The 27,549-nt window shown below is 47.3% G+C and overlaps 1 protein-coding gene across 2 annotated transcripts in view; it reads right to left on the bottom strand.

Annotated features, from left to right (window-relative positions):
* Nucleotides 1-1,962: 1,962 nt before the first annotated feature.
* The window catches only part of LOC310775981 (histone acetyltransferase p300-like), a 97,489-nt gene continuing 71,902 nt past the window's right edge, over nt 1,963-27,549 (bottom strand). For both annotated transcript variants that reach the window (XM_083636108.1, XM_083636109.1), the window contains exons 19-29: nt 26,370-26,426; nt 25,208-25,285; nt 24,946-25,013; nt 23,197-23,347; nt 14,964-15,110; nt 14,186-14,299; nt 12,745-12,910; nt 12,278-12,445; nt 11,186-11,347; nt 7,678-7,959; nt 1,963-7,492 (exon numbers count right to left, since the gene is read on the bottom strand). In XM_083636108.1, coding sequence (XP_083492234.1) covers nt 4,232-7,492; nt 7,678-7,959; nt 11,186-11,347; nt 12,278-12,445; nt 12,745-12,910; nt 14,186-14,299; nt 14,964-15,110; nt 23,197-23,347; nt 24,946-25,013; nt 25,208-25,285; nt 26,370-26,426 — 4,654 coding nt within the window. In that variant the 3' untranslated portion in view covers nt 1,963-4,231. The remainder of the gene's footprint in view (nt 7,493-7,677; nt 7,960-11,185; nt 11,348-12,277; nt 12,446-12,744; nt 12,911-14,185; nt 14,300-14,963; nt 15,111-23,196; nt 23,348-24,945; nt 25,014-25,207; nt 25,286-26,369; nt 26,427-27,549) is intronic.

Below are 27,549 nucleotides of genomic sequence, written 5' to 3'. Positions count from 1 at the left end.
CCCAGTGGGTTAGAGCTTTGAGCTTGTGGGTTCAAGCCCCAGGCAGTTTTGAACGGCGATAGCCAGAGGAAAGACTGAAAAGCTCTGAGAAAGCCTGTCTTTAGAAGTGTGGCCCAGTGGCTCAGAGTTGGATTGCTACCCAGTGGTTTAGAACCTCAGTCAGTTTTGAGGTTGTGGGTTCGAGCCTGTCCGTTTTGAACGGCGACAGACAGAGGAGAGAAAAGTGCTCAGAGAAGAGCTGTGAGGGGAGCTGGTGGTGCGATAGAGTTACTGACCACATAGGGACGCGGGAGCAGAGATGGGCAGTATTTTAAATACATGTATTTAAAATACATTTGTGTATTTTGTCATTTGTATTTGGCTGGGCCGAGAAAAATAAGTTGTAATTTGTATCAAAATACTTTCAGACCTTGTATTTTGTGTATTTTAAATATAATAATTTTTTTATGTCATTTTATCCTCGTATTGGTGGAAATTCCCCCGCGAATTACTAATATAAATTGATGATTAGATATTGCATGCACTCGCCTATCTGCAAACGAAACGTTTTACTGCATAATTCAATATCATACAACTTACACAACTATCTTCTTAATTCAAATTGGCTAAGTGGGTGGCGGCGCTGTGGCAGCAGTGTGGCTCACGGTTGTGATTTCATCAGTGATGTCACTTGAGCAATTGTGATGTCATCAGTGATGTCACGCGAGCAATTGTGAGGTCATCAGTGATGTCACTCGAGCAAGGGTTTGCCCAACTGTGATGTCACTCAGGCAGTTGTGATGTCATCAGTGATGTCACTTGAGCAACTCGTATGAGCTGATGGCGCACAGTTGCGCGATGGCCGTTAACATGTAGAAATGCTGCCCATCATCATCATCATCAGTATGTAAATGGGAGTTGGGGCTCTGTTTGTTTCTCTGTCCCACTGTGATGTCACCACCACTACCTGGAGCTAGCCCCCCCGACCTCCACAGAGACATGAGCAGGGGATTATGAGAGAGGAAACCACAGCCAGCTGAACTTTGACCTCTACACAGCAAGCAGCTGTTTATCTAACTGAGCTAGAGTGAGGGAATGTCCAGTCTCTTTCATCAGCTTATTGATATCAGTGTTCAAACTACTGATGATAAAGAAGCATCACTGCCGGCATCTTATCATGTGAACATTTCTGAAGCCATATCTGATGCAGGGATTGAACAGACAACCTTCAGCAACATATCCAAATCATATCTCGGTATTTTTAGGCTGAACGGTGACCCACAGGGGTGCTCTGTACACTTCCTGAAAGATTCAGCATGTTCGCACATAAAATGGCATAGCTGTGGCAGAACACAATTCTGATCACTCACACCCACTTCGCATTCTTATTATAGGATAGGATTTTTGTTATTCCAGGAAATCCACCTTCCCAAGCACAGGGATGCAAACTCATTGAGAGTGAAAAAGGTGACAGATACCAGGGCAGGCACAAAACCACTCAAACTCCATCTTTTGTTGGGGATCAAAAAGGTAACCGTCACCTAAAGGGGACTAGTTTGCATCCCTGCAAGCATGAAAATAAACCACACTTTGTACATAGATCCAGGCCCATGCCAAACCTCGTCCAAGTGAATTTGGGGCCAATAGTCCTGATGGTGGCACTACAGCAACCGTCTAAAAGCTTCAAACTTTGAAAACTCATAACAAACCAGTCGTACATGCTACAGCTGCAGCATGTAGACTACATGTACATGCATGCATCTACATCTACATGTATCATCTACATGTAGACCCAAGTGAGGAGAAATGTTGAAATGCTGCGAAATGGCAGGAAATATGAAATCCATCACTGTTTTTATGCAAAAACACAAGTGGAAAGAGTCAACGGTGCAACAAGTGAATATTTTTTCCAATGGTACAAACATACTTTATTGTACAATTAATTTATTGGCCAAAAAATAATGATAATCAGACCACCAAAATAACTTAAAAAAGAAACTAATGAAAATGGAGCAACAGTTTATTCATGTTTGCTTTCTCTCAGCAAGCACCAAAATTGTTAACAAGAACAAAAAAGTGGTCAGATTCCATTTGAATACTAAACAAATATTTAAATAGTCTTATTTCCAGTCTCTTTTTTTAGAAGAAATGATACAAACAAAACTATTTGTTCAGTTGCCATGGGTTTGTACAGTGATTCAGTATGTTTACATCTATATTCATGTACATGAAACATCTCTTCAAAACAAAGGGGGGGGGGAGGAAATGGCATGATATACTCCACAGCCTCCCCAGGGCAAACTGAATGACTGTCTGCAGTGTCATTTTGCATCACCATAACATCTTCAATACAAAACAAAAGAACATGTTTTATCTAATAATTCCTGTAGCTTCAAGTTTTATTTCCAAAAAAATAAAATTAAATAATATATCTATATATAAAAGACAGTTTTTTTTCCCATTGTTTTTTTCTTTTCTTATAAAATAAGTCTCAAGATATATTGCCACCTGGTTCTGTTGCGTCCCTCCACATACCCAGCAAGCCCAACCTTTTGAGAAAAATAGTGAGCATGTCTCTCATGTCGTCTTCAATCCTGTGTGAAAAGTTCCACGCCCGCACGTCTGCCTGGGCTCCATCTTGTGCATGTGTTTCATGTCTTAACTATTGAGCTCTTTCAGGTGTGTGTGTGACTTGTTGCCATTAACCCCTTCCCTCCCTAAAACCTTTTGTCAAAAATACACAGAAAAAGGCGCATTGGTGCCATACTGTACCTTTTTAGAAAAAAATCTCAATACTGTACAGTAAGTCAGGAGCACTTTCATAGTTATAGATACAGGGAAAATCCAATTGGGGGGGAGAGCAAGAGCAGAATAATCTCTGCTCATAAAGTCTGTACAGCTCTTCTTTTTTTTTTTTACAATTTTCATTTTCATTAAAAAAACAGTACAAGTCCACCATTCTTACTTTGTACAGTAATAACATTAAATTAAACATGATGGTTGAGAGAACGGAGGGAAAGAGAGACTAAAGGGAAGCCAATTGGGGTATGGATCACAGTTCATGAACAAAGGCTAGAAATGCACGGTGCATCAGACAGCCGACCAGGCAGGCAGCTCACCCATCCATGGCTTTTGGGTTGGGGGGTAAGTAAATAGGTGGGTGGTAAAGGGGCTTTCAGATAGGTGATTTGCGCTGCGCTCACCACTGGGTGTGGCGCACATTTGACTAGTCTCTATGGCAACAGGTATTCATCACAGCACTGAAAGCACGTCCGCCTGTGCTTTGCTCGATGCAGTGAAAAGTTGTGGTGGCAAAGTCATTGGAAACCATGGGTTTCAGAGCGCAGTGCTGCCATTGTTGCTTGGTATCTGAAAGGGGCTTAAGGAGGGTGTGCACATTCATAGGAGAATAAAAGAGGAAGGCGTGTGGAGACGCTTGAGGATGTCTGCTCCAGGGATTGGGCCATCATTTCCAAAATTCCCCACCAAAAAATCCAACCAGAGCCACTGCCAGCAAGTGTTTACCACCCCCATCCTTCCCAAAAACACTATTTAGGCTTCACTCAGACCCCCAACCCCTCAACCGACCTATAAAAGCAGTCTGCGTCTCCACTCTCCACTGGTTTTGGCTTTTACACAGTCAATAACAAAAATAGATATTCTATGTATGTGAATTGAAGCAGTTGCCGTGTAATGTACATTGCCGCTCCTGTAACGGAAGATATTTCACGTTTTGTCTTTTTAAGATCTGAAGAAGAAAAAAAAACATAACTCAGAAATAAAATACACTTCTCTGCAAAACAGATACAATCATGACTGGGTATTCGAGGAGGAAAACAAAACAATCAAAAGGTACATTGTGTCAACTCACTTTAATTTTTCGCCACATTTAAAATCTTAAAAATATTCATAAAAAAAGGCAAAAATTCTCAGTCCCCAAAAATATTGTCATAGACTAAGCAAGAAATATCTCCAACCTGAAACACTGCCCCTTCCACCTTTTTGTACACAATTGGCAAAAATATATAGATATATATTAACAGCAATAACTTACCATTGTTTTAATTTATTCATTTATTGACTTCTAAGATTTATGTTGCATCTCCCATAGGAAGGAAGTTTCAGTTCTTTTCATTTATACATCAGAAAAATATTTAAATAAAAAATAAAAACTTCTAAAAACCCAAAAGCCTTAGTTCCCGCTTTCTGTCATTTCATAGCAGTTTGTTGTGGTTTGGGGCAGGACTCCAGGCTATATCAGGTCAGGTAAACTGTTGTGGTTAATGTTCGTTCCCAGATCCTGGTTATTGTTGCTGTTATTGTTATTCCCGCCCAACATGTCCGACTGCCCTCCCTGTCCTCCGTGCATCCCCGTCATCCCGCTCAGTTGGGACATGATGGTGTTCTGCTCCGAGCCGAACTGACCGGGATCTACAGAGTTACCCTGCTGCTGCTGAGACTGTGGATGTTGGGGCGGTGCCATGCTGGGGTGATGCTGGCCTATGTGTCCCGGGTGGGGCGACCCGGTCTGAGTCTGTGGGGAGATGCGGTGAGGGGAGGGCTGCGGCTGGGACGAGGGCTGCATGCGTGGGGACGGGCTGGAGTGAGGAGGCTGGGACTGCGGCCTCGGCGAGGGCTGAGGCGACCGGACCTGACTGCTGAGCGACCCGCCCGGACCGAGAACCCCCTGCGCCTGGAGATGGGGATGGGGCGACTGGGCCATCTGCTGCTGGGGGCTCATGGGGCCGCTGTGGTGCGCCGGAGAGCCTCCTCCTAGGTGCTGCTGCTGCTGCTGTTGCTGCTGTTGCTGCTGCTGCTGCTGCTGCAGGATCCTCTGGTGGAGTGCCTGCTGCAGCATGGTCTGGGAGCTCTGAGGCTGTGGGCCTCCACCTTGCTGTTGTTGCCCCTGTCCTGGTCCACCTTGCCCAGGCTGGTGTGCAGGTCCGCCTGGTCCTCCGCCACCCCCTCCAGGCCCTCCATCTTGCCCTTGCAGCCCACCCATTGAATTCTGCTGTTGTTGCTGCTGCTGCTGCTGCTGTTGTTGTTGCTGCATTTGCATCTGATGCTGCAGCCTTTGTTGGATAGCTGCAGCTACCTGCTGATGGGACATGGAGCCAGGGTATCCTTGCTGGCCTGGCCCTCCCTGCTGCTGGGGACCCGCTGGCGACATCCCTGGCTGTCCCTGCCCAGGCTGCATGAAGCCCTGCTGTCCCTGCTGCTGCTGGAGGCCTTGAGGCTGCTGGAACTGACCGTGGGTCCCCATCTGCTGCTGCTGCTGCTGTTGTTGTTGTTGTTGTTGTTGTTGCTGCTGCTGCTGCTGTTGTTGTTGTTGCTGCTGCTGCTGCAGGTGTCTTCTCATCAGCAGCTCTCTGAATTGTGGATTCATATTGGACATGTTGCCTTGTTGGCCTGGTTGCATTGCTCCCTGTTGTTGTTGTTGTTGTTGTTGCTGCTGCTGCTGCTGCAATGCAGCCATTTGCTGTTGCTGTAGACTCCCAGGCATCATTGTGCGCTGCTGTTGTTGCTGCTGCTGCTGTTGTTGTTGTTGTTGCTGCTGTTGTTGTTGTTGCTGTTGTTGTTGTTGTTGCTGCTGCTGTTGTAGCTGCTGAAGCTGAGCCATAGTGGGCATGTTCCCTCCTCCTGCTCCACCCTGGGCCATGTTCATCCCTGGCTGGCCAGCTTGGTTCACATTAACCTGCTGCTGTCCGTCCATGTTGGCCAGCTGGTTACCCCCAGGCCCTCCTATGGCCCCCTGGAACCTGACGCCTGCAGGCCCCCCCTGCGGAGGTCCTACTGGGCCTCCAGGACCTCCCTGGCCTTGATACCTGGCCGCTCTCTGCTTGATGAAAGCAGCCATAAGGAGAGGGTTTGAGCGCAGGATGTTGAGGACTTGCTGCTGTTGGAGGGGGGAGCTCGGGGAGCGCAGGGTGCGCAGGAGTTCTTGTAGCGCCGCCTGGGGAAGATTTCCTGATCCAGCTGCCCCTGCCATCGCTGCAGCTGCCCCCACTGCCCCACCTGGTCCTCCCATGAGCTGCATCAGCCCACGGTTGCCTGCTTGCTGCTGCTGCTGCTGCTGTTGTTGCTGCTGTGCAACTGCTTGCTGTTGCTGTGGCGTCATGTGACTCATCATGCTTGGCCTCTGTTGTGGGTTCATGGCCGGTCCCCCAGCAGCCCACTGTTGGTTTGGCTGAAGCTGCCCTCCACCTCCCTGCTGGAGCTGTTGCTGAACTTGAGGTGGGAGCTGAGACTGAGGGCCACCTTGCTGCATCCCTGCGAGCATTCCCTGCTGCGGGTCTAACATAGTCCTGCCAGCTACTCCCTGAGGCTGGGGGGGCATGCCCTGGGCCCCAACCATCCCTGGCCCAGGATGGGGCATGCCCATCTGTGCCTGGTGATGAGGATGCGAGGGTATCATGCCCCCCTGGCCCTGGGCCTGCCTCTGGAGGATCTGAGCTTGAGCCTGAGCCATCTGTCTCTGGGTCTCTGCTAGACGCTGGATTTTTAGGGCCGTCTCCACCGCAGCCAGCGGGGGCCCTTGCTGCTGGCCCTGCACAGACATGGCCCCCTGGCCCTGGTTGGGTTGTTGCTGCTGTTGGGGTGGGGTGGCTGGGCCTGGTCCTGGTTTGCCAAGGGACTGGTGGAGTGGAGAGGCTCCTGGTGGTCTGGGGGTGTATGGAGGCAAACCACCAGGGTGCTGCTGCTGAACGTTGGGAGGCTGCTGCTGCATCTGAGACACCATCTGTTGTTGTGGAGAGTTCATCATCCCCCCTCCTGCTCCTCCACCAATTGGCTGAAACTGATGATGGAGGTGGTGTTGAGGAGGCATGGCACCGCCTTGTTGCTGGAGCTGCTGTTGCTGTCCTGGATTCCCCATTCCCCCCATCCCAACCCCCTGTTGCTGAGGGAGCGCAGGAATGGTGCCCTGGGTGGGTGTCTGCGGGGTGGGAGGCTGCGTCCCCACAGATGTAGGGGTACTGGGGCCAGTTGCTCCGCTGTTGTTGGCTCCAGGAGAGGGTAAGCCCCCGTTGCCCCCAGGAGCTCCTCCAGGAGGTGGCTGGCCCACTCTCTGCATGCTGGCTACCCTCCTCCTCAGCATCTGGGCCTGTTGGAGTCGGTGCTGCAGCTGCTGCTGTCGGAGTTTGTGCTTGATGTTCAGGCAGAACGGGACTGGGCACTTGTTCTCCTGACAGTGCTTGGCATGGTAGCAGCACAGAGCGATGAGCTGCTTGCAGATGGGGCAGCCTCCATTGGTTTTCCTTTTGCAGCCTTTCGTGTGCTGAACGACGCGTTTCATCTTCTGGCAGGACGGCAGAGAGCAGTTGGCGTTTCGACACTGGCAGGCGTGCACCAGGGACTGGATGCAGCGCTGGATGCTGAGGCGGCGAGAGTCTCCAGGGCTCTGGGTGGCTGCGGCTGCAGCATTGCTGCTCTCGTCGTCCAACCCCAGGCCAAGCTTCTCCATCTTGTGCTCGTGGCCCTTAGTGTTGTAGCAGGTGATGCACAGGTCGTAATCCTAAGATGAGAGAGAGACAGATGAGATGGATGTTGGTTAGAAATTAGTATAAGTGATTTATAACCAGTTTCCTGATAGCATCACAAAGCCTATCCTGACATACATCTCCTCTTTAGTCACTACCCGTTTCCACAAGTCAAACGCAAACCCATCGTCAGCCCACTTCCCCACCCTGCCCTCCTCACCTCACAGACGGTGCAGTGGAAGCGGGTTTCCACATGGTGTTTGCACTCGTTGCAAGTGTAGACAAAACGGTCCTGGCTTTGGTTGTGCAACTCCACCAGCATGCACGTGGAGCTCCACGTGGACCTCCTCAGGGAGCTGAACTCCAGGTGTTTGTCCCGGGCCAGCGTCAGGAAAGCGTCACGGCCGTCCATGAGGTCACACGTTATCAGGGGATCCGGGTCGGTGATGGGTGGCAAGGCGTTGGCCATGGGGCCCGCGATCAACCGAATCACAAAGAACACCTGATACAGGGAAAAGAAGAGAGTAGGTGAGGGAAAGGTGAAATGTGGTCTTGGGTAGCTCAACGGTGCTCCCCAAAGTCTACGCGGAGCACCTGCAAGAAGGAAAGAAATGTACCACTTTGAAAAGACATTAAGCCTTACATCTGAGTATCTAATCTCCTATTCCTCTCTTCCAAATTCAATAAATTCTCTGAGAATATTAAATACCCTGGAAACCCAAAATAAATATGCATTTTGAGTTCATCACACCACAGGAACCTATGTTAATAAGCCACCAGCCAAATTTGAACAATGATGAACGTCACAAAGTTGATCAATTTAAGTTTGAAAGTCATGGAGAAACAAGCAGAATTCTCCGCTCTGTCTCCGTCCTAGGATTGTGAGGGCGTGTTGCATTGAACCTGTGTGCGTGTGTGTGTGTTTGAAAGTGGAGAGTAGACTAGGGCTCTCTGAATCGGTTTTCCTCCGAGACATAAATACCGTAAAATAATAAAAAAATTGACCACAAACAGATACAAAAACACGAGCATAATGTGTTTAATGTACGACCTGCACGGGCTTAGCTGTTGAGTGAAACTCGGTCTCTCTCCCTGCCGGAGGTAACCTACCACGCTGCCCACCTGCCTGCCGGAGGTAACCTACATGCTTGCCCACCTGCCTGCCGGAGGTAACCTACCACGCTGCCCACCTGCCTGCCGGAGGTAACCTACATGCTTGCCCACCTGCCTGCCGGAGGTAACCTACCACGCTGCCCACCTGCCTGCCGGAGGTAACCTACATGCTTGCCCACCTGCCTGCCGGAGGTAACCTACCACGCTGCCCACCTGCCTGCCGGAGGTAACCTACCACGCTGCCCACCTGCCTGCCGGAGGTAACCTACCACGCTGCCCACCTGCCTGCCAGAGGTAACCTACCACACTGCCCACCTGCCTGCCGGAGGTAACCTACCGCACTGCCCACCTGCCTGCCAGAGGTAACCTACCGCACTGCCCACCTGCCTGCCAGAGGTAACCTACCACGCTGCCCACCTGCCTGCCGGAGGTAACCTACCGCACTGCCCACCTGCCTGCCGGAGGTAACCTACCACACTGCCCACCTGCCTGCCGGAGGTAACCTACCGCACTGCCCACCTGCCTGCCGGAGGTAACCTACCACACTGCCCACCTGCCTGCCGGAGGTAACCTACCACGCTGCCCACCTGCCTGCCGGAGGTAACCTACCACACTGCCCACCTGCCTGCCGGAGGTAACCTACCACGCTGCCCACCTGCCTGCCGGAGGTAACCTACCACACTGCCCACCTGCCTGCCGGAGGTAACCTACCACACTGCCCACCTGCCTGCCAGAGGTAACCTACCACACTGCCCACCTGCCTGCCGGAGGTAACCTACCACGCTGCCCACCTGCCTGCCGGAGGTAACCTACCGCGCTGCCCACCTGCCTGCCGGAGGTAACCTACACGCTGCCCACCTGCCTGCCGGAGGTAACCTACCACACTGCCCACCTGCCTGCCGGAGGTAACCTACCGCGCTGCCCACCTGCCTGCCGGAGGTAACCTACCACACTGCCCACCTGCCTGCCGGAGGTAACCTACCACACTGCCCACCTGCCTGCCGGAAGTAACCTACCACACTGCCCACCTGCCTGCCGGAAGTAACCTACCACGCTGCCCACCTGCCTGCCGGAGGTAACCTACCACACTGCCCACCTGCCTGCCGGAGGTAACCTACCACACTGCCCACCTGCCTGCCAGAGGTAACCTACCACACTGCCCACCTGCCTGCCGGAGGTAACCTACCACGCTGCCCACCTGCCTGCCGGAGGTAACCTACCGCGCTGCCCACCTGCCTGCCGGAGGTAACCTACACGCTGCCCACCTGCCTGCCGGAGGTAACCTACCACACTGCCCACCTGCCTGCCGGAGGTAACCTACCGCGCTGCCCACCTGCCTGCCGGAGGTAACCTACCACACTGCCCACCTGCCTGCCGGAGGTAACCTACCACACTGCCCACCTGCCTGCCGGAAGTAACCTACCACACTGCCCACCTGCCTGCCGGAAGTAACCTACCACGCTGCCCACCTGCCTGTCGGAGGTAACCTACACGCTGCCCACCTGCCTGCCGGAGGTAACCTACCACACTGCCCACCTGCCTGCCGGAAGTAACCTACCACACTGCCCACCTGCCTGCCGGAAGTAACCTACCACGCTGCCCACCTGCCTGCCGGAGGTAACCTACACGCCACCTGCCTGCCAGAGGTAACCTACACGCTGCCCACCTGCCTGCCGGAGGTAACCTACCACGCTGCCCACCTGCCTGCCGGAGGTAACCTACCACGCTGCCCACCTGCCTGCCGGAGGTAACCTACCACGCTGCCCACCTGCCTGCCGGAGTTAACCTACGCGCTGCCCACCTGCCTGCCGGAGGTAACCTACCATGCTGCCCACCTGCCTGCCGGAGTTAACCTACCATGCTGCCCACCTGCCTGCCGGAGGTAACCTACCACGCTGCCCACCTGCCTGCCGGAGGTAACCTACGCGCTGCCCACCTGCCTGCCGGAGGTAACCTACACGCTGCCCACCTGCCTGCCGGAGGTAAGCTACCACGCTGCCCACCTGCCTGCCGGAGGTAACCTACCACGCTGCCCACCTGCCTGCCGGAGGTAACCTACCTCCTGCGCGACCCACTTCTCCCTCCATGAGCAGCCCGCGTTTGTGCGAGTGGAGCGCTCAGAGAGACTGTTTTATAAATGTAAAATAAATCGGCCACATAGCCCAACAACAGATACAAAAACATGAGCATATGTGTTTAATGTACAGACTTTTGAAACACGCATTTAAAGAAACATGATGTGTGTATGCGTGGAGGTCAGGTCCCCCCCCCCCCCCCCCCCCTGCACTCCATTCGATAGCGGCAGACTGAGTGGGCTGCAGCGGCACAGAGGTTTTGTAGACCCGACAACCACTGTATGATCGGATCCGCCTGTTGATGTCAATAGGCGGGACCCTTGAAGCCGTTAAGCACCGCCCAATTCAAATCCTGCCTCAAGAAAAATTGTAAACAGGGAAATGGTGATATTTAGGATTTGGGTTGAAACTAATATCTCAAACTTTTTGAGGCTTACAATTAGTCACATAATACCCTAAATTAGAAGGTTTTTGTGGATTTCACTTTCCAGGGTCTGCAAACATTTAAATATGAGCAAAGTTTAACTATGTTTCCCATACCTCTTTGTGTTTCTCCATGGTGGCATAGAGTTTCTGTGAAAGATCGTTGCAGACGTTGGGCATTCCCGGCTTCTTCTTATTGGTTCGGCTCATGCTGCTCTTGTTCTTGCTCGTCTTCTTGTTGTTCTTTTTCTTTGCATTTTTACTGTCACCTTTCGTGGTCTAGGGTTAGGGTTAGGGTTAGGCACAAGGAAAGATGGAAAAACCAGTTATCCTCTGACCAACAAGCCTCTCACTAGCCTGATAAACCAGCTGGTCACGTGAACTCACATTTCATTTAGTCTGGCCTCAACTCTGGAGAAACTGGAAAGCGCACGAGCCAATCAGCGAACTACCTCATAGTTGACATTGTAACCGGCCAATCAGGAATGTCACTAGCAAAACAGTAATGGCCGCCTCCTAGCCTGTCCGCCTCGAGGAGTAATGTTAGCGTTTGACTAGTTTAAACAGCCATAAAGTGCCAGTTATTGCAGAAATAGACTCAATAACAATTAATTTGGGGCAGCTGTGGCTCAGGAGGTAGAGCGGGTCGTCCACTAATCAGAAGGTCGGTGGTTCGATCCCCGGCTCCTCCAGTCCGCATGTCGAAGTGTCCTTGGGCAAGACAGTGAACCCCGAATTGCTCCCGATGGCTGTGCCAGCACCCTGCGTGGCAGCTGGCCGCCTTCGGTGTGTGAATGGGTGAATGTAGGCACATTGTAAAGCGTTTTGGATAAAAGCGCTATATAAATGCAGTCCATTTACCATTAAACAAGTACAGGAGTATGCAACAGCAGAGTTTCTGGGCAGAAAATATGTTTTTGCCGTTCTCCCGAGTGGATTTGGTTTTGACTGGATCCAATGCTGATTGGCTGAGGAGTTGTCCGTCATGGCAAGTACACCCACCCAACTTCCGCCCGCTGCAAAGACTGGGTGTAAGCTTCAGGCCAGACGGGAACGAAGAACGAAATTAAATGTGAGTTCACGTGACCGGCTGGTTTACCAGGCTAGCTTCTCACCACAGTGCTAATTTATTTTCCATGTTAACTTGAGAGCAAGAACATACAATTCAGACTCTACAGCATGATATCAAGAAGATACAAACATCCTTACCTCAATGCTCTCGTTGGAAGTGCTGTTCTCCTCCCTCTTCCTCTCCTCTTCCTCCTGCTCCAGCTCCTTGATGCTCTCCTCAAGAACATTGGGCCAGAAGTCGCCTTCAAAGTAAGGCAGCTCCTTGGCGCTGGTCAGACGATCCTCTGTCGCCTGCTTGAAGACATCCTGATGGAGGGAACAGGAGATACAATTGGATCCAAATCAATAATTACCAGCAGCCATAATGCTGTATGATCTTAATCCCCATCACTATCACAATAAAGCTGCAAGGTTACAGAAGCATCCTTCTAAAAGGTAGGTCCTGGCTCAAATCCTGAATATGAAATATGAAATCCCCCCCCCACCTTTGAGCAACGCACTGAAGACTCTGGTTGCACTGGGAAGTTCCCAAGTTTGAACATTTTGAAGAATTTGTTAAATGCTTTCCGCTTTCCACTTTCCACCAGACAGGAGTAACGCTCTACCTTGAAATCATGCACTATCCTCTCTGCCACAGCCTTGTCCAGCATCTTCTTGTACCACTCCTGTAGACGTTTGGGTTTAGGGATCTTCTGGTCCATAGGGTGACAGTGGAAGATGTAGTCGTCCCCTTCGCTGGGCGGACAGGCCCAGATGTGCCCGGTGACGTAGCTGAGGGAGACACACAAGAGACAAAATGAGCACAATTCAACAATATCAATATTGCTTTTTAAAGCCAATAACCATTCAATATCAATATTCTGCCGATATATCTGTCCATGCCTACTAAAAATCCCTCCTGAATTTCTGACCATGAAATCAATAAAGTGCAATCGTATCTTAAAAAGTGATGTATGCCATATTGAGTGCTGTGAATTTTGACCACACATCAGATGTCAGGGACAAAGAAGGCAGATTTGTTTTGATAAATGGGAAAGTGGAAGGAACATTGGTGAGTCTTCTCAATGTGTATGTGAATGGTCCTTCTACAGAGAGAGATTCAAAATAATGACAACAAAAAGCCAGAGGATTTTAATCTGTGGCGGAGACTTCAATGTACGTCTAAATCCAAGACTGGACTCTACTAAAAGAATCGTAGATTCCAGAGTCCAGTAAGAAGATAAATGCCTTAATGAAGTAAACGGGAATTATAGATGTTTGGAGAGAGATGTATCCATCTAGTCGGGACTACACTCACTACTCCTCTCTTCATGCAACCTATTCCAGGTTAGATTTTTGTTTTCAGTAGAGACCTCATAGAATAGGGGAGTGTGATATTGTTCCAATCGCCCTTTCAGACCATAGTCTTCTATACATGTCACTGTACCTCAATAGCAGATCAAGAACCCTGCTCTGGAGTCTAAATTCTAATATTTTAAATAATCCACAGAAAGAAATCCAAACAAAATCAAAATTCTGACAGTAACTTCGAATTCTGCCTTTAATCTCAGAATTCTGCCTTTATTCTCAGAATTCTGATTGAAAATTATAATCTAAAAGATTTTCATAAAAAAAAAGTCACTCACAATGTTGATTGAGGCTATGTCCATTTGGATGAAGCCTTTGCAGTATAGTGACATTATGTGACATTACACTGTTTGGATCTCACCTGCAATTGAGGTGGCACCCAAGAGAACAAAACTAAAATCTTAAGAGATCATCACTTTAAAATCAAACCACAAAAAAAAACATGGCAAGTGACCCTAATCATCTTCGGTAATATTAAATTGTGTGTGGTGTAAACAAAAAACAAAAAAACAAAAAAACAAGAGACCCTATTTGAATTCCAGGCGACCCCACTTAGGGTCGCGACCCTAGGTTTGGGAACCACTGCACTAAAGTGTCCCATTTTGAGAACAAAAACATGGCTGTCGCCTAAAGGTGACTAGTTTGCATGGCATTTACAGAGGAGTTATTGTCAAACGGGTGCTCAGTAGCAGTACTCACCCCAACCTCTTGACATACTCCAGGTATCCAATGAGGATCTCGTGGTAAACTCCTGTTCTCAAAGTGCGAGGCCGGAAGAAGTGCACACTGTCCAGATAGGAGATGTATACTCTCCTGAAAGGGATTTGATCAATGTCACATCAAAAGTCAGATCAAAGCTGCTTAAACTGATTTTAAGATTTAATCTGAGATTTCTTCGGTCTTTGTGTAAAATAACAAGGGCAAATTCGCAATAGCTGTGAGCATATATGCACATTTTCAAAATGCAGGTTGGCAGGGGCACCCCACACTACTCTGCCACCCTGCATTTTGAACCCCCACCCACACCGCTTTTAGTCATGAACACAAACACACACCTTCACACACACTTGACCTCCATGCCAAATTTACACCCACTGCCATCCTGCATTTTGAAATCCCCCCACCGCCCTTTTTAGCCAATTGACAACACAAACGTATCTTGATCTCCATGCCAAATTTCAGCCCTCTACCTCTGCCATCCCCTTCCCCCCCTGCACTCCCCTTTTAGCCAATTGGCATGAACACAAACACACCTTCACACACACACACACACACACACACACACACACACACACACACACACACACACACACACACACACACTTGACCTCCATGCAAAATTTCAGCCTCCTTGGGCGAAAACTGTGCCCACTAAAGGGTGGTGAACGTTTTGTGGACCGAACCGACGGACCAACAGAGTGACTTCTAGAGCTGCTGGTTGCAGCTAAAAATTCTTGGAAAATATTGACGTCCTCACCTCTGGTTGGGCTGGGGGCAGTCGGATCCATACTCCTGAACGTGCATACCGAAGAAACACACATCAGATCCGTCAATGTCCTCAAACGCAAACAAGGCTTTCGTCCTGTATGGGAAAGACTCCGACATCTCCCCACTGTCCACAAACCTAGAAAGGACAACACGAGGGTGTGCTCATTTAGAATGTAGAGTTAAATACAGTGAGTACAAATTAAACATTAGCAGTAGTGTTGTGCCGATGGGCGGTTGGATCGTATACCGCCGACTCAATGGCTGAAATGATGATTGTTTGTCGATTGCGTTTGTGTGTGTCAGTGAATAAATGCCACTACTGTATATTTAAACATGTTTCTGATGTCCGCAATGAGCCTCGTTAATAAACTCTAATTACTCGCCTGTTCGCTTTTGTCCTTTGATCTGGGTCTCATCTTGTCTCTTCTTTTTTTCCTCTCTCATCTCCACATGCCACCTCGCCTGCTCCCCAAAACTACTCTGTGCTCAGCTCCATAAGAGTAACGTTATGGATATTATTAAAGATAAGATACTACTATCATGTAAACCAGACCTGGGCAACTGGCGGCCCGCGGGCCACGTGCGGCCCGTGAGCGCCCCCTGTGTGGCCCGCGCTGGAATTGCATTTTTCTTTTTCTTTTTTTACAGTGCACCTGAATGCAACATGCAAGATACCCGCTGAATAAGTGTCCAAATGTTCATGTCATTCTGGCCAATACTCCACTTCTGTTATAACATTTCAGTCTGGAATATTTCAGCAATATCACACGAGAGGGACTGCGGTTGTTGGCCAATATCGGCACTGCTGTGATTCGGTCGTAGGCACGAGGCCGCAGGCCGAGTGCCGAAGACCACCAAAATCTAATCAGATCATTCTTGAGTCTAAGTCGATGTTTGAGGCAAATTTGTACGTGCGTACGTACGGACAACCCGGATCCATAATGCCTCCGGCCTGGCTATCGCCGGCGGAGGCATAAAAATACATAGTCCTTTATAGGCATCCGCCCTTCCGTTTCCCAGAATTTTTTTACATTTATCTGATTGGATAGTGGGAAGGGGTGACTGCCCACTATCCAATCAGAGAAAAGTTTACATTTTCTGGGAGACGGAAGGTCAGACCGCGATGCCTGTAAAAGGACTATATGTACGGTATATACGGTTGCGGAGATACATCCGCCCTGCATGCAGGGCTACAGGAGAGGGACAGAGTACTGCGTCTCTCTCCTGTAGCCCTAGTTTGAGGGGCACGATCGTGTTAAATGCTGAACTAAATTCAAGAAATAAAAGGTATGTGGCGGGGGCCTCCAGGTTAATGCTGCACGATTTGGGGAAAAGGTTTAGCGATTATTGTGGACAATATTGCGATTGTGATTGCGATATAATAAACAAATTGTATCTAGGGATGTGCCGGTTATGAGTTTTTGACGGTATGATAACCTTGGACAAAAATACCACGGTTTCATGGTATCACAGACTAAAATACATTAACTGCATTAAAATATATTACAACTAATTAAATAAAACAATTTGAAATAAAATTATCTTTCAAAAAAATAAAACATTTTAACACGTTGAGTGCCATAGCCGAGATATCTCGTCTTACATAATCCAACGGTTAAGTGCCATAGACGAGCTATCTCGTCTTACATAAACATTTTTTTTTTTTGACGGTGGGACATCAATCAACCGCTTTTACGTCTTCTATATCACTATTGGAGGAAGAGAATGTGTATAATCTATTTTACCGACCACTAAGTGGCGACAGTTCTCTCCAGACAGAGACAGAGAGAAAGCCACAGCCACGGGACCCGTGGACCAAAAGCAGCCGCCTCCCGCGGAAATGGCTTGGCGATTTTACAGTCAGAAACGAACGAGCCTCATTCTCATACTGTAGGCGGGGACGCTTCGCGCTGCTGCGGTGGGGGGTTCCAGAAATGGACTGGGTGAGCAGCATAAAGCCTAGAGTCGCACGGGGCTTCATCGGGGCTCTCAAACCCAAGAGACAGTGAGACCTATCCACACTCGCTGCCAGGGAGAGAGGCTGCTCAAACTCGCTGCTCAAACTCCCAGCAGCAGAGCACTCCGCAGCACAGACGGAGGGAGGAGTTTGGAGACACACACACACACTCTCTCTCTCTCTCTCTCTAGAGAGAGAGAGAGAGAGAGAGAGAGAGAGAGAGAGAGAGAGAGGAGAGAGAGAGAGAGAGAGAGCGCACAGAGTGGGAGACAAGGGCACCCATAATCACAGGCACGTGAGGTGGTTCTAAAAATCCATTTATCTCCAAACTCTCTGAAAATCTCTGAAACCATGCTGTACTCAACGGCTAATATCTACATAACTACTAACTCTGCAAACTAACTCTTTTAGACAGAGAAAGCACACATTCTATTGATGATTGGTGTTCACAAATTCCTAACAGAAAATAATCCTCGGCTCTTGTAAAATGAGCCAGAATCCTCAAAAAAAAACCTGGCACAACTTACCTACAGGATTGAAAAAATGGCTGGCACTCAATGTGTTAAGAACAGAATACAGCATTTTTTTTTTTTAATAAAATCTTTACAAATTATATAGCCATGTACTCTTCACAACATCCTGTGATATCAGTTTATGTTTGAGACATTTGCCTGTCCCAAACATGTAGGCCTAAAAAAGAAACACCAGAAAAAAGAAACACCAGAAAAATAGAAACTGTGTTACTGTGTTACAGCACATAGAAGATGGCTCAGACTGCAAAGTTAGTTACATGTCTGTCCAGTAATACAATGAGTAATACACCCCATTTATTTATTTTGTAGCGACAGATGGTCTTAAACGCCACACTCACGTGACTCTTCTTTTTTGAGAGAGGCGAGGTAACGTGCATCCAGACACCATAAACAGTAATATTTCCGACCAGTGAGAGGCAGCAATGTGCCGTAAGGCATCTAGTCTGCCGGAAAGCTCTCTGAAGAAGAAGACCGTAAATCCAGACTTTATGAGGGACCCTGAAGGCGTCATGTGACTGGCTAGCTAGGTGCTGCTGCAGGCAGCTGCAACAGTGTTTTCTCTGGCATCAACCTTGTTAATCTCGCTATATTCTTCATCACAGCGGGTGATTACCCACAGTGCACTTAAAGAGCATGGTGCAGGTTGAATTGACATTTTGGGCTCATGATTACAGTGAAAACACTCCAAAAAGACAAAGATCACCCCCCCCCCCACAGGCCCCCAGGGTATAAATATGGAGGAAAAGGTGGCATTTTATAAATGGGCGTGTGACATAACAACAGGAGTGACAACACAAGAGGAGAATGTTCTGCTGGGGCTGACACAGGGATGCAAAGTCATGGAGAGTGAAAAAAGGTGACAGACACCAGGGCAGACATAAAACCACTCAGAAATCCTCATATTTTGGGCTGAAAAATGTGACTGTCACCTAAAGGTGACTATTTTGCATCCCTGTGACATCACAAAAGGTAGTTAGATGAAATGGACCAGTGCCCCCTGCTGGTTACAAAAACTAGTCTAAACGCAGCTATGTATGATTGAAAAAAAGTTTTTTCCCCCCAAATCCCATTGCTATATACCCCTTCCACATATTAATGCAATGTGGTCTCCAACCTGCACCATGCCCTTTAAACGTGCACTAGTTCTGCATAAGCACCTGCAGCTCTCTCCTTATTTTACCGACTTTCTCACTAATCACATGCTTTTCTGAACGGCTAGTTATTAGCTAGCTGTTAGCGATCATGGATGTTCTTTCTCCCTCTCGGTAAGATGTTATATGTTTGTGAACCTTTCTGCGCATAATATTACTTAATTGCGGGAGTGCATGTGAGAAGTCTCCCACTGGTGTTGATGTTCAGTGTGTGGCAACTGTCTAATAAACAAATTTTGTTGTTACCCCGTTGAAATAGTGTCCCACGGGTCCGTTTGGCGGCCATCTTTGCGGGCATATTGCGATGTCTGATGAAAATGGATAAGGGTCATAACTTTTGAACTAGACATCATACAGAGACAAATGACACCCCTTTTCTGTATGATTTCTGCATGAGGAATTGCTTGAGAGAGTTGTTTTAATGATTTCAACAGGTTTGGTATAGTAAAACTCAAAAAAACATTTGAAAAAAGTGTCTAATTTACTCTCAAAATCTTGCAAAAGAAATCTATCTACATATTAGTCCATGGGCCAGTAGGGTTGGGAATAATGCTCATATTGATTTTTGGCAAGGTATACATCTCTAGAGTTAGAAAATATGTGAGAGAATTGCACCAATGGTAGCTAAATGTGTGTTATCACTCGATTTATAACACCATGCAAAACATAATAGCTGCGGGACTTAGGGACATTTGAGGCTAAGTTCATGCAAATCAAGTCTAAAAGCACCAGATTTTGCCCAGAATTAGCCCAGGGCATGCTCTAATACCGTAAATTCCGGACTATAAGGCGCACCGGTATATAAGCCGCAGCAGCAAAATTGACTGTTTTTTACATATATAAGCCGCACCGGACTATAAGCCGCGGGTGTTTTGATGTTTAATTACCATATGTAAGGGTTCGTGCACAGAGAGGAATGTCGGGAAAGAGATGGCTGTTTGGGGAAGCTCCCATTTATTAACATTTCAACAAAAGGTGCTGTCAACAATCAAACCAGGTACCGTAATCCTTGTCTTCATCTTTTAGGTGAAGGTGCAGCGTCAAAAACAGAGTCAGAGTCAAAGTCAAGTCACTAATCCTCGTCTTCCTCTTCTTCCTCCGTACTGAAACCAGCAAAGTCCTCAACTTCAGTGTCGGAAACGAACAGGTTCAGGGTGGCTTCGTCAACCACTCTCCTCTCTCCTTCGTTGTCACTCTCAAAACCAAGGAACTCCTCTTCGTCACTGTCGGTGTCGGAATCGAACAGCCTCTGAAGGCGCCCAGCTGTGCCGGCGTCATCATCACGCAGCAGTCCAGCCTTTCGGAACCCGAATGGAGTTTGTGGTCTTGATGGCTGCTTTCACGGAATCTGTTATATGAGCCCTCATGCTGTCGAGAACGAGCAAAGCTTTTTTTTGGTGAAAGAATCCTCCAGGGCGCTTGACGTAGCACTCAGCCAGCCACTCCTTCATGACACTTTCCATCATCCACCCTTTCTTGTTGACTCTGAGGCATATCCCACTGGGAATTTTCTCTTTCGGCATCGTAATCCGCTTAAAAATCACCATTGGCGGCAGCTTTACTCCAGATGCAGAGCAGGCCAGAACACAAGTGAAATTCGTTCTCTCGTGCCCAGTGGTTCTCAATGTGATCGACGATTCACCTTTCTTGTTAACAGTCCGAGTGAGTGGCAGGTCGAACGTCAAAGGCACTTCATCCATATTTATGATCTGCTCCGGTTCGATGGAATATTCCTTGATCTTCCTTTGTGTGAATTCGCCGAAGTTTGTGATTTTCTCCTGGTAGTCGGGGGAGGGAGTTGTTGGCCGAGTGGCCGTTTGCTTACCGTAATTACCATATGTAAGGGGTCACGCACAGAGGGGATTGTCGGGAAAGAGATGGCTGTTTGAGGAAGCTCCCATTTACCGTATTACCGTAACATTTCAACAAAACAACATAACACAACACCACCTTTGTTTATTTTTACAGTGCACACAGTGTCCGCGGTGTGGTGAAAAGAGGGCAAGAGAGGAAATTAAAACAGAAGTGGATTTATAGTTAGAAAGAGTGCTAAAAAAGAGAGATTTTATTTGTATTTTTTTTTTTTTTTCTGAAAAAATCCATAGATAAGCCGCACCGTTATATAAGCCGCAGGGCCAAAAAACGGGGAAAAAGCCGCGGCTTATAGTCCGGAATTTACGGTAATTGAGCCAGAGTTCCCGAGCCGGTGACCCCCGGGGTCACCATGGCGGCCAAATCCAATATGACCACTGTCCGAAAAGAGAGAGGGAGAGGTTAGGTTTAGGGTTAGGGTCTGGGGGAGGTTAGGTTTAGGCGTGGGGGGTGGGAGAGGTTAGGTTTAGGGTTAGGGTCTGGGAGAGGTTCGCTCCTCCCCCCAGACCCTAATGGGGGAGCAGTTGACTAATGGGGGAGCAGTTAGGCTAATGGGGGAGCAGTTGCCATAAGCGTCAAAGATGACTTCCATGGGTTTACATTGAGTTTAGTCGGAAAGCCCAAGTCATTTCATGGGTCGCTCAAGGGTACCATGTTAGTAACAAGCGACGCACAAGGGACGGGACAAAGCGTCAATATGCTACGCGCTCGTGAGAATGGGTTGGGGGATCACCGGCTCGGGCACTCTGGCTCAATTGTTAGAGCAAGCTATTTCAACGGGGTAACAACAAAATTTGTTTATTAGACACCTTGAGGAGTACAAAAATCTATGTTAGAAAAATATATCTTTCGGGTGCGCGGGGACCCCCCGTTCCTACTAACTAGACTACCCCCCACATCATCTATACATCTATAACATTTAGTATGTGGGGAATCTTTGTTTGAAGTTCTGTGTTCGGCCACAGCTATGCCGTTTTACGTGCGATCGGGCTGAAACTTTCAGGGTGTGTAAAGGGCACCCGTGCGAGTGACCCGACTGAGCCGGATTTTTTATTAGGTTAATTAACTAATGATGTGATGACACCAGTGATGTCTTCAGTGATGTCTTCAGCGATGATGTCATAAGGGCACACACACACACACGAGGCATTGTGACAAGACTGATCAGCGAAGTCATAGGGGGGCACACACACACACTGATGAGGTCATCAGTTACATCATAATGGGGCACACGCACACAAGGAGGCATTGTGACATCACTGATGCAATAACATTTAGTGAGCAACACACACACCCCAGTGCGCCAATAGGGCAGGCGAGGCCAGGCAGCAGCCGAGCCTAGGCTAGGCCTAGTGTGATGGAAATGTCCACTCACCAAAGATTGGCGATGGAGAAAGTGCTTTGATCATCCCCCGCTAATCGATACAACTCTCAAAGGGATTATGAACACGTCCTCTATTTATGTTGACTTCTTTGAGTTGGACGACTATAAGAAACTTGAGCTGTGTGTCAAAAAAGGAATCTTCCTCACTGCAAATTTTATTTGTCAAGCATGGGAGCAGAGACAAAACCTTTTATTTAGAAACTGTTTTATTGTTTTATATTGCTGTCCTGCCCATTGCTGTCTTGTATTTTAAATGTACCATTGTTGTGATGTTTTATTGTTGACAGTATGTGTCTTGTAAACCCATGGGGGGTTGGGCACCTAGAGTGCATGACACTTCAATCAATCAATCAATCAATCGACACCAGTGAATGGCACAGTAAACTGGACCAAGAGACTGAAAATATTGCCTTTTCTATTCATTCAATTCAATTATTACTGTTATGTCCCTGCAATTTACCATTATGGAAAAATAATATTTCTTGTTAAGGTTTGAAGTTTGTGTGCCTTCCCTCCATGCAACATTAATGTCCTTTGCCAGTCACATACCAGTGATGAACTGCTCTACTTCGGTTGCTTTTAGAGATGGTAACAGACATTAACCTCTGTAGTACCAGTGCTATGAGCAAAAAATGTTAACGTACAGCCCTGAATGTTGTCCTATAATTTGGGACCCAGTTATCAATTTCTTTCCAATAGCCATGTGTTGAAATGTCAGCAGGAAACATTAGGCCTGATCATTCTATAAGTTGTATTGTCTAGACTTCTTGGTAGAATATTTTAGCCTAGTTTATAGGCTATTACACTTTGGCATTTATAATCTTTGATATGCTTTCCCTGCTGAATCATCCTATTTCTGCTGTAATTTCCCCACAGGGTTCAATAGTTTAATTTGGCCTAATCCAGAGGTTTTCAAAGTGGGAGGCGGCCTCCCCAGGGGGGCTCCAAGCAGTTTCATGGGAGGCTCAGTGAATGGAAGTGAAAAAATATCAATAGTAGTATCAATAAGTATCGGTATCGATAAGCAGTACCGGTACCAGTATTGATAAAATCCAAACAATACCCATCCCTAATGACCACCACACCCAATATTAAAATCTCTGCAGCAGCATCTGCTCAACTATGGAACAACTAAAATCTGTTTCTATGCGTTTGACCCTAAATCTGTTGAAAAGTTTCCATTCAACTCTCATCTCTAACTTGATGCTACGTCCGTTTCTCTTTGCCGATCACACACACACACACACACACACACTGCTGTTGTGAGCGAACCATACCAGCATGCGTGATTTTGGATGTGAAAGACGTTTGTCTGGTTCCCGTACCTGGACTTCATGCCCGGCTTGACCTCCACCACCTTGTCAGAGACGTGGACCACACGGATGAACACCTCCCCTGCCTCCGGGTGGCTCTGACGCTTCAGGTAGTCGTTCACCCTCATTTCCAGGAAACTGCCCAGCTTGGTGTGGGGCAACCCTGCATGAGGGCCAAGATGAAGAAGCTTAGTTAAGACTTCAGTTGGACAGAAAATGAAAGAAGAAAACTGGGGAAGGAAACCAAATATCCTGAAAGGCCTTTTGAAAATATGTCAGTATAAAAGCTGAAAATAATTCTTTTTTCAATATTTTATTTTTCAACCTTCAGAATCAGAACACAAACAAAACAAAAACAAACAAACTCGGACACAGGAAAAGAAAAGAAAGAAAAAACATACATGTTGTCGACATTCCAAGATTACAACGTGGTGCTACCAGCCGCATAAGGTGATTATGTGCTTGTAAGAGATGTTGTGAATGGGATCCCAGTGTTTGCCCTACCATTCTAGGCCAGGCCAACGGCAACCCCGCCAGGTGAGAAAAAAAAAATGAAAAAATAAAACAATCCCCCTGCTCTCCCCATAAATTCAATAAACCTTTATGGTATATTATTACAATACAACAATACTAGTGTTGACAGTAATAGAAGATACCAAATCATTCAAAACAAGCATTTTGCCTGTGTCGTTGGCTGGGAAACGCAGATCCCATAATACAACTGTTCGCATAGCATCCCATAATAGTATGATGATACTTGGGATGCCATTGCGAACATGGATGCAAACAGGTTAGCTAAAAGTTTAGCATCACCAGCGAGGGCCCCCATTGTTGCAGTCGGGGTACGTTTCGAAATCCCTCCAGGCCTGAAAATGTTTCTAGGGGAAACACTGGGATCCCACGCAAGGGGTCCATAAGAAACCTGGTTGGCGAGTCACGCGTCACCCCTAACCTCGTCAAGATAGGCCGGAAATGGTTCCCAGATCGTTAAGAATCTTTTAAGTGAGTTGGTCCTCAGGAACCTGAGTCTCTCCATCCGTATAACAGAGATAATGTCCGTCAACCACAATTGAATAGAAGGTGAAGAGTGGGACTTCCGACAGTCGTCCCCAGTGTCAGAGATTGTTGCACAGCTGTAGGGAAGTTTAGAGAGGACTCCGAGCAGCCGAAGATGGCGAGTTCTGCCTCCGGCTGAAGGGTTATTTTGTAGGACTTACCGAGTACCAATCAAATAGCAGAGCAGAGTTGTATCACAGACAGACCCATATAACCCATATAATGTCAGATACATCGAAAAGCTGAAAATAATCCTGACATTAATCAAACTCATAATCAACATGACAAAGTCACAAACAACATTAGCAACAACGGAGCAATAATAGTGTTTGTGAGTGGTGTCAGGTGTGTGTGTGTGTGAGTGAGTGGTGTCAGGTGTGTGTGTGTGTGTGTGTGTGTGTGTGTGTGTGTTTGTGTGAGTGGTGTGAGGTGTGTGTGTGTGTTTGTGTGTGTGTGAGTGTGTGTGTGTGTGTGTGTTGTATTTTAAGAAGTGAAGAGGCAGGCAGAGTGTGTATGGTCAAACGGAGTGAGAGAAGGATGCAGAAAAGAAAATGTGTTACTGCGAAGAAATTTCAAGCAAGTTTGGTTGAAAGCCGCAAAGAGAAATGTGAGAAATAACTGGCAGAGTAACTCCCAAGTCTAAGGTTAAAGAAAGAAATCAAAGAGAAACAAGGAGAAAAGTAGCATATTAGAGGCACTACTTACTTTTGGCAGCGTACTTGTTCTCTTTCCTCGTCTTGTTAGTCTTCTTCAAGCAGCCGTCACATACAAAACTGAGGTGCAGCAACACAAGAACAAAAGGGTGAGTCAGCCGAATGAGAAAAAAACACTGGATGGATTCAGTTAAACAAATGGCATCTGGTCTGGTTCAATGACTGTAAATCAATACAATGTAGAGAGATGTATGCTCTGTGTATCTATGAATGAGTAGTATTCATGCATGCATGTCCATGTGTCGCTCGCTCACCCTGCTGGCCAGATCGTGTCGTGGTGCAAAACACAAATCTGATGCATCCTGCGTCCACAGTCCAAACATTCAACAAGCCTGGAGAGGAGATGGAAGGGGAGGAGAGGAGGTGACGAGAAGAGAGTAGAGGAAGGGAGAGGAGAAAGTTTACAAGCAGGGTTATTTTTCTGTCTCCTGCCATCTTGGTTCATACCACAATTCACCGGCCACGTTCACCATTTCACAGGCCAAATAGACGTATCTATATATTGTATCTATTGATGTTCAAATGATTGTGAGGTTGACTGCTTGGCAAAGTGACTGGGAGAGTAGACAAACTTACCAGTCACAATTATAACATAGGACTTACAGGTCAGGGTCCAGTGTGTCATTCTAATCAATAAGGTGTGAAGTTTGAGAAGGCAGGACTTACAGTTCAGGGTCCAGTGTGTCATTCTAATCAATAAGGTGTGAAGTTTGAGAAGGCAGGACTTACAGTTCAGGGTCCAGTGTGTCATTCTAATCAATAAGGTGTGAAGTTTGAGAAGGCAGGACTTACAGGTCAGGGTCCAGTGTGTCATTCTAATCAATAAGGTGTGAAGTTTGAGAAGGCAGGACTTGCAGTTCAGGGTCCAGTGTGTCATTCTAATCAATAAGGTGTGAAGTTTGAGAAGGCAGGACTTACAGTTCAGGGTCCAGTGTGTCATTCTAATCAATAAGGTGTGAAGTTTGAGAAGGCAGGACTTACAGTTCAGGGTCCAGTGTGTCATTCTAATCAATAAGGTGTGAAGTTTGAGAAGGCAGGACTTACAGTTCAGGGTCCAGTGTATTATAATCAATAAGGTGTGAAGTTTGAGAAGGCAGGACTTACAGTTCAGGGTCCAGTGTATTATAATCAATAAGGTGTGAAGTGTGAGAAGGCAGGACTTACAGTTCAGGGTCCAGTGTGTCATTCTAATCAATAAGGTGTGAAGTTTGAGATGGTAGGACTTACAGTTCAGGGTCCAGTGTGTCATTCTAATCAATAAGGTGTGAAGTTTGAGATGGTAGGACTTACAGTTCAGGGTCCAGTGTGTCATTCTAATCAATAAGGTGTGAAGTTTGAGATGGTAGGACTTACAGTTCAGGGTCCAGTGTGTCATTCTAATCAATAAGGTGTGAAGTGTGAGAAGGCAGGACTTACAGTTCAGGGTCCAGTGTGTCATTCTTCTTCTTCTCAAACTGATCCTTGTTAATGGATCTGGAATGAGTCAGGAGGGAGCATGAGGATATGAAGCACAGCAAGAGACAAGCAAACTGCTGAGAAAACTGCCAAGGCACCAGTGAAACAATGACGTGGATTTGAAGTCAAATGATCATTTTACCAGCCAAATAGATGTATCTATTGATCTTCAAATGATTGCCAGGTTGACTGCTTGGCAAAGTGACTGGCAGACAGAGTAGACAAACTTACCAGCCACAATTATAACATGATAAGATTGTTTCAAATGTTATAACAATGCACATTTTTGTCAGGCCTAATCCAAGGTTAGAACTAGGGATGCACGATAATTATCGGACCGATAAATTATCGGCCGATATGGCCATTTTGCGTTATTATTTATTATTCCGATAATGGCCTTTTTCCGATAAATTATCGGATAATAATCCTGCTTTATTTTTTGCCTCGGAAGCGGAGCTTTTGTTGTCGCACATTCGTGACATCACAGCTGCGACACAAACATGGCTGCTGCCAGTGTGTTGCTGTTTTTCAGTTTCAGAATGATCAGAAAGCTACTGTAATTTGCAATCCATGTCCCACATAGGTTCCGAGAGGAGGGGAAACCTCTAAGCTGGCATTACGTTAAACCAAAGCTGGCGATGATGCAGCGGATATGTTTGTTGTTTTTGTTAGCGAGTTTTGTTAGCATTAGCTCGTAGCGCGGCCTACCCTGCAGGCTCGTCCGCTTGGCAGACAAACTGCTTGTGACATTTACAGTCTGTGGCTTGTGATCAAACAGCCCCGCAAAAGCACTTAATACACAGAGCTGGCGTAAACTTATAGAAACTAATGGAAACCCCTTTACCCGAAATGAAACATCCAGGGATCGTGTATTTAACAAAAAAAAACACTCGCTAACGTTAAGCTAACCGCGCTAGTTAGCGTTAGCTGCTGTACAGAGCCATCTAACAGAGCCAATAATGAAAACAAAGGCGCAGTCGCGCACATTAGGCTACATAAAAAGCATCAGTCAGTCAACATCACATAGTGTCTTTTCTTTAATCTGGTGGCAGCATTTTTCAGTAAAAAGTGAAACGACACAGATGGTTTATAGTGGCTGCCCCATGCAACTGTAACTTGTCCCAATTTCCCCCCGGGGATC

Source organism: Poromitra crassiceps (genome assembly GCF_964638095.1).
Source record: "Poromitra crassiceps genome assembly, chromosome: 4".
NCBI lineage: Eukaryota > Metazoa > Chordata > Actinopteri > Beryciformes > Melamphaidae > Poromitra > Poromitra crassiceps.
This window is presented reverse-complemented; position numbering and strand designations above follow the sequence as displayed.